At 42.6% G+C, this 14,435-nt stretch overlaps 1 protein-coding gene across 35 annotated transcripts in view; it reads right to left on the reverse strand.

Annotated features, from left to right (window-relative positions):
* Window positions 1-14,435, reverse strand: part of SETD5 (SET domain containing 5) — a 153,981-nt gene that overhangs the window by 74,311 nt on the left and 65,235 nt on the right. For 20 of the 35 annotated variants that reach the window (XM_054551843.2, XM_024245253.3, XM_063721935.1 and 17 more), the window contains 7 exons: window positions 11,997-12,244; window positions 8,107-8,163; window positions 5,741-6,211; window positions 3,088-3,389; window positions 2,044-2,177; window positions 1,471-1,559; window positions 128-1,150 (listed from right to left, as the gene is read on the reverse strand). In XM_054551843.2, the coding sequence (XP_054407818.1) occupies window positions 542-1,150; window positions 1,471-1,559; window positions 2,044-2,177; window positions 3,088-3,389; window positions 5,741-6,211; window positions 8,107-8,163; window positions 11,997-12,244 (1,910 nt within the window). In that variant the 3' untranslated portion in view covers window positions 128-541. Of the gene's footprint in view, window positions 1-127; window positions 1,151-1,470; window positions 1,560-2,043; window positions 2,178-3,087; window positions 3,390-5,740; window positions 6,212-8,106; window positions 8,164-11,996; window positions 12,245-14,435 lie in introns of those variants that run through there. The other 15 variants (XM_002813491.5, XM_063721939.1, XM_009238761.4 and 12 more) reach the window with 3 other exon arrangements.

Consider the following 14,435-nt stretch of genomic DNA (forward strand, 5'->3'; position numbering starts at 1 on the left):
CACACATTGGCCAGATACCTGCTTTTGGAATGGTTGTCTTAGGATGAACATTTACATACCTACCTTTTTCCTTAAGTGCATAAAACCCTAACAGTACTCAGATGGCTTGGGGCTTTGAGATTGGCTCTTTTAACTTTTTTTCCTTTGAAAACTTTTTTTTTTTTTTTTTTTTTTTATTTAAAAAGATGTCCTCACTGCACAAGTGACTACAGGCTACAGGCAAGGATGGGAGACGGAGGCTTCAACAAAACTCATTGCACTTAGAACCGTTACTAACCGAAACACCATTTGCTTGTCAACAATGTACCCTTGACAGCAGGGAGAAACTTCTTTATAGTCTCTGCTTCAGACAAGATTTACAGCTTTCTCCAAGGCCAGAGGCCAATTGTGACCACAAGTCTTGTTTCTTGTCCACCAGACCCAATCCTCTGGCACCTTGTACCCCCCCTTCCTCAGCAATATGCTCGGCCTAGGTTCCAGAGGCAGCTGGAAGGAAGCAGCTATGGGCTCATTCAGTTCTGTTTGCCCAAATCCAGAAGCCCTAGGAAAGTCCTGTCTGAGTCTTGACTCCTGACCCTTGCAGTGGCTGGAGTCGGTACTGGTGCACACCCCCACTCCCACGGTGTGGGTAGTGCTGTGAATTGGAAACCGCAGATACCCTGGAGGCCTGGTAGACAGCTGACTGCCCAGCACTGGGCAGACTGATAGTCCGTAAGTCTGATGGCAATGACGACCTAGAGTTCTGAGGAAAGGAGGTGGAACTCAGAGTTCCTGTGCTGGACTGAGAAACCGAATCTGAGGTTGGCGAGTCTGAGGGTCCCTGCAGGGTAGGGCTAGCAGCACTAGAAGGGCAGCTCCTCCTTGGAAGATTGCTGCCAGTGCTGTTTCCAGAATGTGGCTGGCTGCTAAAATACCCTGGTGTCCCCGTAAATGGGGCCAACGAGTCTGTGGACACAGGGTGGGCGGGGCTGGAATAGGATGTGGAAGAGAGGGATGATTCTGAAGAACCGTGAGAGGGGGGGTTTCCAGGTCTCAGTGCAGTAGTTCGATAACTGTATCCTGGAGATTGTGTAGGATGTCCTCTGAAGGGGGAGGAACTCTGCTGAAGGAGGCTTTGTGATTCTGTCCGAGGACTATCACACTGCAGGAGCTAGACAAAGTTGGGAGGAAAAGAATAAGGACGCGAACAAGTCCCTTAAATGGCTGGTGGACATCTATAAAACTTTTTTTTTCTTCATCTTTTAACCATGTATTCTTTTTAGGAAACCAAAGGCAGTAAAATGTCTGTCTTTGATCACCTTATTCATCTACTGGTATAATTTATTACCTGAGGACAAGCAGATGATGACTTATTTCCAAGGCTGCTGAAACTATATGCAAAGATAGCATCTCAATGGCAAAGGATGACCAGGACAATTTGGGACCCAGAACACACTCCTATGGCTAGAGATCAGCAATTTCTCATCTCACCTGGTAGCTGTATCTGGAAGGGCTGTAAACTGTTGCTCCTTTAGAGAGTGCTGAGCTCAGTGTCTCTGGGCCTTCTCCATCTGCAGGGTCTGGAAGGTAACACATAAAAAAAAAATCAACTTGGCTTCTTAGAATAAGTAAGAAAGAGCCATTTTTCATTTAAATCACCAGTGCCATCACCAACCCATGCTGCTCTCTTTGTGACAAATTGGGTGAGTGCAGCATGCCAGAAGGGCAAAATGAGTGGTTAATTATGGGCTATGTTCTAAATGCCTGATCTGATTCCCGTCTTCTTTCTCTTCATCCTTCATCGAGGTAGATTTCCAGGACTTTGGAGAGATGAGAGTTACAGAAAGGTATTCCTTGGGGAAAAAAGAGCAGACAGAGAGCAAGCAACGCTAGATCTTACAAATGTTGTAGCCCAAATGAGCATAAGTGGGCTGGAACCTAGCATACGGCAGAGCCCAACTGCATCAGAAACTGACTCACCTCAACTCAGCAATAGGCATGAACTGTACAGGACTTGGCTCATGCGTCCCTGAATGTGGTGGCAGTAGAAGGCCATGGGCTCACCTGAGTCTTTCTCTGTGATGTTACTCTCCCACGTGGGAGAGGGCTCTCCCTTTTGGGCCACCCTCACACTGCTTCGGAGGACCTTGGGGATGCTCCCTCCTTCTCGGAGTCGTTCTACTGATGTGGGAACCATCCTGTAAAGGCAACAGGGTGCAAGTTCAAGCCACAGGACTTAACCACAACAAATGAAGCCCTAACCAGTGCACAGTGTATTTTCTTAAAACATCCTCTTAAACATTACTTTCTTCAGAACCAATTTAAAACTAGGTATTTCCTCTGCCTCCAACTATGTCAGGCACAAAAGAGAAACAACATCAACAACAACCACTTTTAAAGAAAAAGAAATCAAGGAAAAAGTGGATTAAAGATGTTAACTTCCCTTAACCCCCATTTAAAATGTTAAAATTTCTCCTTTAGGAAATCATGTGCCTGATACATAGTACTGGTTTAATAAAGGTTTCATAGATTAATGAACATTAAACATTTGAGCCAGGACTGTTCTTTCAGACTTATTTTTTTCAGTTCAAGATCCCTGAACTCCTGTGCTTCATTCTCTATTTCACACATTTGATCCTCAGTATTTGCCACCAGTATTATTCATTTTTAAATTTGTGGTCTCCCCTAAACCAGACAAGTCCTTTCAGAATGTCTTTTTGCTCTGTATATGCTAGCTGTATGGAAGAGAGACATCTGTTGTTAATTCATGTGGAACTTGGCTGGATTCTTGACTCACCTTTCATGTGAAATGAGAAATAGGAAAGGCAGTGTTAGTGCCCACCAAATAAAAGAGCTCGTCTGCATCCATAACTACATGTCATCCAAAGCACTGCTCCACAGGCATGTTGGTAATTCTTAATTCTGCAAAGCTGGGGGGTTGCAGCTGACATTATTAAATCAGCTGAACAGGACAGATGGGACTGTTGGCTGGCTGTCTCAGATGTTCCCATCAAGTGTTCCCATAGATTTTAGGTAAAACTGGAAATGATCTTAGATATACTCCCCCCCACCCCCAATTTAACTATAAAACATCAAATATAAACTTACCACCTACTGCTGATATTCTCTTGAGGTCTGCAGTGAGATGAAGAAGTGCCTCTGGAATCTGATGGGCTTACCGCCTCCAAATGGGACATAGAGGAATGAGATGGGGAGAATTTTTTGTGAGGGGAAGATGGAGTTCGGGCTGAGGATCCCTGCACACCATGGGCACCAGTGTCAGAAACGGAGTTACTGCTGCCTTGCCCAGCTCCTGCAGACTTGCTTTTGCTCTGTGCAGAGTCACCTCCCCCACCAGCAGAATTTTCCTTAGCTTCTTGTTTCCGTTTTCGGTACTCCAGCAGGGATACCTAGAAAGGAAAAAACAAACAAACAAACAAAAAACGGTACTCTAGCTGGATATCATTAGTGGATCACTAGCAACAGGGAAAGAAGGAAAGATGGTACCTTAGTAAACCACTAGCCAAGTCACGCAAACAAAGCAGACACCAACCCTGACAACTTTTTTTGGGGAGTATGAAAGAGATCTGAGCACAGCTACATATTTAAGGCAGCTGGAAATTGGTAAGAGGAAGATAATAAACTAGGAGGCAAGTTTCTAAAGAATGTTTGCCAATTAGACCACCATCTTTTTTTCTGCCTTCAGAAAAACTTGTGAGGTTACCATTACACAGTAACAGAAGAATGCTATCATAGTTATTTGCAACAATGGGAGTACCTAGAGAAGGGAGAATTGGAAGCTTGTATAGTTTAAAAAGCCTCCCAGGTGACTGATGGCTATTCTGCACTCCTTGGGAACCCCTAGAGTTAGCTGTTTGAGAGAAAGAGAAGCAGGGAGAGGAGAAGGAGATGGAGGAGAGGGAGGTGGGGAGAGGTAGGTAGAGAGAAAGGTAGGTAGAGGGAGGTGGGGAGAGGTAGGTAGAGAGAGAGAGGGAGAGAGAGAAGGAAAAACAAAACAAAACAAAAGAAAAAGCCAATGCTCCAGGGTACTTAAATATGCTCAATTTTTCAAGATATAAATAGGAATTTATTACTGTTTCTGTCTTACACATAGATGTAATTAATGTAAAAAGAGAGGAAATTATTATTTCCAGTTTATAATTTTAGCAAGCTAGCTCTAGAAAACAACTTCGTAAGTTCTCCCTAACTTCCCCTTCATCTCCCTAATACTTGCTCATTCTTTCCTGACAGCAGACCTCCCATCCCACCCTGCCCACCATAATCCGTGCCCTGCCTAGTACGCCTTCTCTTGGTTGTTCTGGCACACTGCTTACACAGGCCGTAGAACCTATTACCATGTCTTGATTGCTCCCTGACTAAACTATAAGTTCTAGGAGGGCAAAGGCCAAGTTTATTTGGCTTTTTATCTTTAACATCCAGCACAGAATTTGGCATAGGCTTAAATTTATGCTTAAATGTGCCCAATAAATTTCAGAAGTGTTTCTGAAATCACATATCATGATTTCTATGACTTTTGCACACAGTAAATATTATAAAACCAGAAATCCAAAGATTGTTTTCATGTTTGTTTCCGGTAGTCAATGCTGTTCATGCAACAATCTTCAAAATCAATTATTATCTTAATCCAAATTATCTGCCAATGTTTCCTCCTCCTTCTATCCCCTTAGGGTTCTCATTTTTCTGTCCAAATGTAACAAAAATATAGACAGTTTTGCATATGCATTTTCTAGAAATAATTCTGGAAAGAAGTTAATAAATTCTGGTAATATCATTATAATGAAAATATAAAAAACCACTAGGTTTCATTTCAATGAGGATACTACAGACGTTTGGCCATTACATGGGACTGTCCCCTACACAGGACATTCAGCATCCCTGGCCCTGCTCAATAAATGCAAGTCACTGGGACAATTCAAAACACTCCTACACATTCCCAAACACCCCTAGTTGAGAACCACTTATACAAAAGCACATTTTTGGCTTTGTGACTTCTTGATCAGGCATTACTTAGAAGTGGAGTCCCAACCCATTAGCAAGCTCTCTATGGCCTGGCCCAGCCCAGCACTCTCTGCACTTTCCTCCTGGCTCCCCAGGCCTTCCACCTGATACAACAACATCCAACTGTTTGCACCATACTGCATGCCTGCTGCCCGCCCAATGGAGTGCCACCTAATTACCTGGTCTACTCCCTCTACTGTAATATACCTCACCCTCATTTGTTGGTTGGCTGACTCCTACTTATTGTTTGAGATTCAGCTAAATCAGTAACCTGCCACCTCTCACTCCAGCCTTCTCTCTCAAACTGGGTAGTATCCTGGTCCTTCCATTTACTAGCTGTGTGACCACAGGAAAGTTACTCAACTTGCCTTAGTTTTCTCATGTGCAAAATGGAAAATTGCCTATCTTATAGGCTTACTGTGAGGATAAAACACATTTAAAGAGCTTAACACAGTGCCTTGAACTTGGGACACACTAAATAATAGGTAAAATTTATTTTTCACTGTTCTAACCTCTCAATTGCCTAACAAGTATATGGCACATACAGGCATTTACATTTGTTGAATATTTACAACACTCTCCAAGTTGTACTAAAACAGCCTGTCTTTCACTGGATTTGGCAGAGACTATGTCTCACTTGTCTGAGAGTAGTGCGGAACACACAGCAGAAACTTATGAGTATCTACTAAATTACTTGGTTAACATTCTTGAAAAGTTCGCCGATATAACATGAAACACTTACTTTTTTCCTCTGTGGTGGGTTCTGGGGGGCAGATGGGACTCCTTCACAGGCCCTTTCACCACCAGGTGACAAGGATCCACGAGAGAGGTCTTTCATTAAGCCATGTTCATATCTGCTGGAAAATCCTTCTGCAGGGGAACAATATCCCCCATCCAAATGTAAAGGTTTCCTATCCCCCACTAGAGGAGATCCTCGATACAGTCCATCTGCTCGAGGCATAGCGTTCAAAGGGGAGTAGGCATACATCAAGTTGAACTCTGTCCGAAATGCCTGGTCTGAGTTTCTCACAAGGGTCTGATGTCCATCTCCACTTCTGCTTGGGAAACCAGTCTCAGAAGTGGGTCCGATGGAGGGATGAGGAGCCAGGTCAGAATGACCTGAGTTGAGCAGGGAAGGTCTATCAGCACAGCTGTTAGTGTTGGAGTCAAGGTATCCTACTTTTGCCAAATCCAGGTCTTTTCGGTGACAAAGCTGAAAGAATAAAAATCAACGGAGACATGGGGTAGGGGAGAAAGGAAAAAGTCAAAGGGCAGAAAGGAGGGGAGAGGGACACAGGTGAACAGGGAAAGATAAGAGGGATGGAAGTAGAGCAGATAAAGCCATTATATTCTGTAAAAGTCCCACGTAGCAACAGTGTACACAGGCCAGAGTACTAAAGAATCCCGGCCTTTCCAAAATTGCTTTCAAGTCTTTCTGGATGGGAAATACTGGGAAAGTTAGAATTAGGTAATTGGCTAAATGTGACTATTTTGCCTGCTTAGCCTTTCATCAGGTTGCTGAGTCACCTTGTACTACACTAAGGGACAAGTGGTATAATTAGGAATTTACTTTAGCCCCATGCACAAAACTAAGATGAGACTGGTGTCTTAAGATAACTGGCTTCCGGGGTTATCAATTTCTAAATTAATATTGATGGAAGGTGGGGGGAAGGGAAAAAGGTGCAGGAAGGAGAAGGTAGACGGAAAGGCAAGTACTTAAGTTACTGGTTCAGTAAAGGAGGATGGCATTAAAGACATCAACCAACCAGTTCTTCACTCACTTTCACTGTTAAAGAAGTTGTGTTTCTCATACAACTTTCTGGCCACTCAATTCTTCTTTCTTTATCCTCTAATGTACGTCAACATACCACAAGACCACTAATGCTCATCACTGCAGATTCTGAAATGCTGAAATGTACCAAAAATAAACCCCACCTACTATTTGGTTATCATAACCTCCAAACTTCCAACACTAGGTCAACTAGAGCTAACCGACAAAGAATGGTACCAGAAAACCAGATACCATACCATATCAGTCTTCAAATTATGTTATCTTAGAATCTTTAACAACTGAGGAGAGAGAGCTTTATTTTCCTAACAAGCTAGAGTCAAAACACCAAGAAAATCTCTAATATACTAGTGGAATACAACCTTTTTCAGTTTCATATTAACCTGTGAACTACTACTGATTCAGAACTTAGTAGACTGTCACTGAATTATGCCCTAATTTTTTATTGGAAGGGGATGGGGTTAAAGTTCAGTTGAATATTTCTGAGAGACTCTAACTTTCTCTTCAAGAGAAAAAAGGTCCCATGTATTAATAGATTCAGAGTTAATGTTACTACATCTGAAAGCTTATAATAGAAACTCTAGCACTAAAATCTGAGTTTGACATATCCACAGCAGTAGGGTTTGTGAGAAAACCACTCTACTGATATCCTAAGAGATAACACTTGTATAGCAACCATATCCTAACCATTGCAGAATGGTGGCCTGTGACAGAAAGCCAGGGACTCACTTGGTTTCCTTGTGCACCCAGTAAGGAGCTGCAGAGAAAATGTAGGAAAGCTGAAAGACAGAATGACTTTCCCTTCCTGAAGAAGCTGCTCAATCTATCAACCAAAGGCCAAAACATCTGGTTTACAGAGCTGTTAGATTAACCCTAGAACAAGGCATAAGTCACCACCCAACTCAAAAAACAGCTCTTACCAACTTTTGACTCAACTTTCCTGATTTATTAGCCTTTCTTTAACAAGGCTCCTACCACATATCAGCATCTTGACTTCTAGATTCTATTCTTTAATAGAACTCCAGCCACCCCCTCCCCCAAACGGCAAAAACCAACCCCACCAAACACACACATAACACACACACACACACACAAACACACACACTCCTACCTTCATTTTCCTCCATCTACATTGACAGTCCTGTGTAGTCAGTCACAGTCACACAGGAAGACTCATTCAACTTACTGTGACTGAGTGGCCGCCCTCCAGCCCATCACCCCACTGACTCAGATCCCCAGCCCTCCCCACACACTCAGGAACACATTCATGAACACTCACTCTCAGCCTCCAAGTGTGATTGAGATGGTGTGATAACTACCTCGGGTGACAGGGACTCAGGCCTATGCGCAGGGGAACTCTCAGGGGAGGATATGTTCTAGAGGAGGGAAAAGCATCTTGTTATTATTCATCTACTCGAAGTCAAGAAGCAAAACAAAACAAACAAAAAATAAAAGCAAGCATAGATGTTAGCCACAACTTTTTTCGGGGGCGGGGAAGTTGAATAAGAATGCATAGGGGAAATATTTAACTGCAGAACTCATCTCAATGGACAGAATGACTTGTTAAGATGCTTCTTGGTATCTTTGAAAGCATTTAAGGATAAACTGGTTATAATGTTTCATGCTGTAAGTAAACATCTCAAGCACATATAAGGAAAGAGTTAGACTGGTGAAATTTTAGTGTTATACGTCTTTGTATTTTAGATGAGAGTTTAGCAACCTATAGTATTTGTTATTGAGGGGCACCCTACCCCTTATTCCTCCTTAGATGGACCTTGTTCCTTCACCCAATGCCTCTTCTGCTTGTCACATTTCTTTATTCTCTTATATGCCTCAGGCCCTCCCAGTGCTATCCAGGAGGAGACGTTAGTGTGCTGGGGGCTGACATGGTTAGGGAGATGGCCAGTTCCTCTTGAATGACAGTTACAGGAAATGTGATTGATGGAATCCCTAGCTCACAGGCTAGAGTTGGTTCTTGGCATAATCTAATTAGACCGGAGCCACCCTTATTAATGTTATTTTGTAAAATCCATTGTATTTTTGGCAACAGAGCAGAAAAAGCACGTATGTGTATACTTAAGTCCCTGCATCCTACAGAGGGTAGGACTTCACCTTGGGACTTTCAGGTGAGGCAGCACTCCCATAACAAACAGAGACTGAGCAGTGAGTGCTTAATGGAAAGATGTAAATGGAAACACGTGAAGAGAGTGATGGTGGTAGTGTGACAACGACTCAGCGGTGCTAGGGCTGAGGTAAGGAGAGGGTGCCTAATGTAGACTCTGAATAATTGTGGCCTAGGTGGCAGGCATATGCTGAGGTAGGGGAAATGAGGCTGCTTCAGCAAAGCAGGGTTTTGGCTGTGAATTTTACTTGGCATGGACAGTGGGTGGTGTACATCTATGTGCATGTATGTGTGAAATGGCGGGTGGAGTATGGCTCTCAGGGCAAGAATAGGAGGGGAGGGTTATTCTGGTAGAGAGGAGAGGCTAACTAAGCTTGCCCTCCCAATGTTGCTTCCACTCTTCTTTCTAGATGCTTTCCCCTCCTGAAGATCTTGTTCTCTTCCACTGTTTATCTTCTTAACTTCTTCCCCTTAGCACTTAAGACTTCTCACCATTTTCCTGAATGCTTTTTTCCTTTTCAAAAATATCCTTCCCCAAACTAATCTGGTAAGGTGGTTTTTTTTTTTTTTTTTTTTTTTTTGAGAGAGAGTATCCCTCTGTTGCCCAGGCTGGAATGCAGTGGCACAATCTTGGCTCACTGCAACCTCCCAGGCTCAAGCAATTCCTCTGCCTTGGCCTCCCGAGTAGCTGGGATTACAGGTGTGTGCCACTGTACCTGGCCTAAGTTGGTCTTTAAATTATTTTTAGAGATGGGATCTCACTGTTGCCCAGGCTGGCATGTAGTGGCACAATAATGGCTCACTGCAGTGTTAAACTCCTGGTCGTAAGTGATCTTCCTGCTTCAGCCTCCCAAGTAGCTGGGACTACAGGTATACGCCACTACACCTGGCTAAGTTTTGTATTTTATTTTTGGAGAAATGTGGTCTCACGATGTTACCCAGGCTGGTCTCAAACTCCTGGCCTCAAGCAATCCTCCTGCCTCAGCCTTCCAAAGCACTGTGATTACAGGTGTGAGCCACTATGCCCAGCCTAAGCTGGTCTTTATATGTGACACCTTTTTGATATTTCACAATGTGTCACAGCCTTTACTACAAAAAAGGCTCCCCACCTCTCTGTACTAGAACACAGCAAAGAGTATGGCCATTAAAATGGTGATTAGAATGGGTCAGGGTGGTGAAATCTGTTCTACTATTGATGAGAAAGGTAAAATTTCCTTAAATTGCAAGTGAAACCATGCCTTGGACCTTTTACTATTTAATATTTTCCTTCCCTCCTGGTATTCTAACATTATACATGAACTGTATTATTAAAATGATCACCAATTAAAAAAAAAAAAAAACCAAAACTACTTTATATTTGCAGTGTTTAATAGTTATCCCAAATGCTACAAGGGATAAGGAACGCACTGAGTACTGAACCCGCTTGTTTTGCAAAGTGACTTACCTTCTAATTTTCTTTCTTTTTTTTTTGAGACGGAGTCTTGCTCTGTTGCCCAGGCTGGAGTGCAATGGCGCGATCTCGGCTCACTGCAAGCTCCGCCTCCTGGGTTCACGCCATTCTCCTGCCTCAGCCTCCCAAATAGCTGGGACTACAGGCGCCCGCTACCACGCCCGGCTAATATTTTGTATTTTTAGTAGAGACGGGGTTTCACCATGTTAGCCAGGATGGTCTCGATCTCCTGACCTCGTGATCCGCCCGCCTCAGCCTCCCAAAGTGCTGGGATTAAAGGCGTGAGCCACTGCGCCCGGCCTCCTTCTAATTTTCATCATTCTACATTTATAATAAAACCTGTATTGATAAAGTATGAAACTCTATTCCTATAATCTTATGCCCTCCAGGGAGAATTCCTCTCATGGTACCTTACTATAAAGCTCTAGGTGCGAACTGCAAAGTCAACTGCAAGTAGACAAAGTCAAGTTAGAAAGGCCTGAATCACAGCTGCTTTATTATCTGGCTGAAAGAATTCCATAAAGAAGCTGGTAAAGAGTAATTTCCCTAGATAACTCATATGTAACCAGGAGGTTTTTTCCCTCACCCAGAAAGAGGTCTGCTCCAAAAGTAGAGGTCTAGGGTAAGAAAGAATATAGTTCTGCTTTCAATGTTGCTAGCTACCTCTTAGTTACTCATAAAAGCTAAGTATTCTGAATCCTCATACTTGGAAAAGCTGAATAGGAAACGTAAGATTGGTTAAAATGTTCACCTTTCTCAGAAAACACATCTGGAGAAGTGCAAACAAGGGGGCAGAGCAGCAGAGTGTGTTTAGTGGTCAGAACAAATTTTTCTGAGAAGGAAAAAAGAGACAGTGTCCATTTTAATTACAAATCAAAGTAACATGCAATAGATGAAGTGTTTTAAAAAAGTATACATGGATTCTATTGAAACCTGCTGTCACCCAAACCTGAACACTAAAGTGATTCAAGATTGCTTTTTGAAACAGCTGAGGCAGACATTTCTAACTTAATCCAACAGTGATGGTAATAAATTTGTCTCATGAATACATGCTGCTAGCCTCTTGTCTACTTCTGATTCCTAAGATATTATAACAAAGAGGGAAAGTAATCTGGAGTGGAAAAAACCCGCATTCGCCATAAGCCATATCCCAGTGTTTTCTAAATCTCTGCTAAGGCCACAATGAAAATACCAAACAACCTGGGAAAGACACTTCACTTATTTAAAGGCCTAGAAACGAAGACACAATCAATCAATATCATCTGTGCTCTCAGGCTAGTGTTACTAACAGATACTACAGGCAGCTAGAGGCCTATTTTGACCAAAGTATACAGTAAAGATAACGATGGAGATCTAGCATGCTTACTACCTAAACTTATGGAGACTGATGGACTGCATGCAAAAGATACACGAATGGGATCTGTGGTAGCAGTATGCCTATTTTGGGAAGTATAGGGGCTGCCAAGATGAGAGGCTACCAGGTAACAGGCCACAATGACCCTGAGGTTTCCCATTCTCTTACTGAGATGGCGAAGGAAGATAGTAAAGAAACATTTGGAATGGTATTATATTTGAAATGAGAAGGTACAAATGATGAGTTTCATATCCAGTACTCCCAGCAACCAAACCCAAATCACCTCAAACTGCAGAGGAGTGTTGCAGCGACTAGCAGTAGTAAGAGATGTGACTGGTGAAAACATGAGGCTGTATCCATTTCGACACTCCTCTTCTCCTGGGTGAGATGAGCCAGGTGTGGCCAGCTGGGGGCTCTTTGAGCCTGAATTGGGAGGGGGTGGTGTGACTGGAGACAGAGGCCGAAGTAACTTGGTGACATTCTGCTCCATCAGATAGCGAGACTTCCATTTCTTTAATGGGCTCAACAAGTCTGTGAAACACAAAGCTTGGATGAGAGTTTGAAACTACAGATTAATTAAAGGCTCTACAGTAAAGCCATTAATCTGTAATCTACAATGGCTCTTAACTGTTTTCTGCCTCATCCCATTAAGTTATCTCCTCCAATCCAACCAAAATCCCAAAGAAACTCTTTAATTACCATACTTAACTCTGAAAACATTCTATCTCCCAAACTCCAGGTAAATCGAATGTGACTGATCTCTAATTTAATTTCTACCAGTACAAAATATAAAATTCTTTCATTTATTCATTTATTTATTTATGAGACGGAGCCTTCCTCTGTCGCTAAGGCTGGAGTGCAATGGCATTTATTTGGCTCACTGCAACCTCCGTCTCCTGGGTTCAAGTGATTCACCTGCCTCAGCCTCCCGAGTAGCTGGGATTATAGGCACGCACCACTACACCTGGCTAATTTTTGTATTTTTAGTAGAGATGGCGTTTCACCACGTTTCCCAGGCTGGTCTTGAACTCCTAACTTCAGGTGATCTGCCCGCCTTAGACTCCCCAAGTGTTGGGATTACAGGCGTGAGCCACTGGTAAAGTTCTTTCTTTTACATCGAGTTTCTGAAAAGTCTTTGTTACTGAGTTAAAGTTACCCTCTACTAAACTGCTATATCACCAACTAAAGGTACTGGAATGCTAAATCCAAATTCCTTTCACCATCTCTTATATATTTGTGTCCCTTTTCAGAAGCTCTTTCTGTTCTTATGATTCCCTGATCCATGTCTAGCCCCTTTTCTACCTAAAAAGCATGAAATGATTTCTATAAAAACTTCTCCCAACCATTAAAAAATCAGATTCACATTCTTTTTTTTGACTAGAATAATCCTATTTTCTATACTTTTTAGATCCACTTAAAAAGCAAGTTACTACACTAAATATTTTAGTGACCATTTAGGTCAAAGCACCTTTCTCACTTGATTCTCAGAATAAAAATACAGTTTTATTCATTTACAGTTAAAAGGATATATATTTAATACCTACTGATTACTGAACTAGGTATGAAGGGAAAAATGGTCATCATACATTCTATTTTCAAGAGGCTTAAAATTTGTAAGAAATAGAAGAGGGCCAGGTGTGGTGGCTCACACCTATAATCCCAGCACTTTGGGAGGCTGAGGCAGGCAGATCACTGAAGCCAGGAGTTTGAGACCAGCCTGGCCAATATGGCAAAACCCTGTCTCTACTAACTACACAAAAAAGATTAAGCAGGAATGGTGGTGGATGCCGGTAGTCCCAGTTACTCAGGAGGTGGAGGCACAAGAATCACTTGAACCCAGGAGGCAGAGGTTGCAGTGAGTTGAGACTGCACCACTGTACTCTAGCCTGGGTGACAGAGGGAGGAGACTGTCTCAAAACAAAACAAAACACCACAACAAAAAAAGTGAACATATTAGTATTAGCATGATCAAGAAAGGTGATCATATTGCTATGCGTTAGTTAAAAAAAAAAAAAGCTGTATTTTCTAAATGATTATTATATACCACGGACTATGCCATGTGCTTTATTGTGAAATATCTAATTTTAACAACTCTATAAATCAAGCACTATTATTATCATCCCCATATTAAAGGTGAGAAACTTGATGTGTGGAGAGAGACAAAACAGGTATTCTTGCTCCCATATATCTACATTCTTAATTTTTATATTTTTAGTAGAGACAGGGTTTCACCATGTTGGCCAGGCTGGTCTTGAATTCCTGACCTCAAGTGATCCACCCACCTGAGCCTCCCAAAGTGTTGGGATTACAGGGGTGAGCCACTGCGCCTGGCCCCATCTATCTATATTCTTTTTTTTTTTTTTTTGAGATGGAGTCTTGCTCTGTCACCTAGGCTGGAGTGCAGTGGCGCGATCTCGGCTCACTCCAAGCTCTGCCTCCCAGGTTCACACCATTCTTCTGCCTCAGCCTCCCAAGTAGCTGGGACTACAGGTGCCCGCTACCACGCCCGGCTAATTTTTTGTATTTTTAGTAGAGATGGGGTTTTACCATGTTGACCAGGATGGTCTTGATCTCTTGACCTCGTGATCCACCCATCTTGGCCTCCCAAAGTGCTGGGATTACAGGCGTGAGCCACCGTGCCTAGCCCCATCTATCTATATTCTTAATCAATAGGTTAAAGTATATCCCCAAGGCTTGGTGGATGGAAGGAGTGACATTTATT

This window comes from Pongo abelii, chromosome 2 (genome assembly GCF_028885655.2).
Source record: "Pongo abelii isolate AG06213 chromosome 2, NHGRI_mPonAbe1-v2.0_pri, whole genome shotgun sequence".
NCBI classification, from domain to species: Eukaryota; Metazoa; Chordata; class Mammalia; order Primates; family Hominidae; genus Pongo; species Pongo abelii.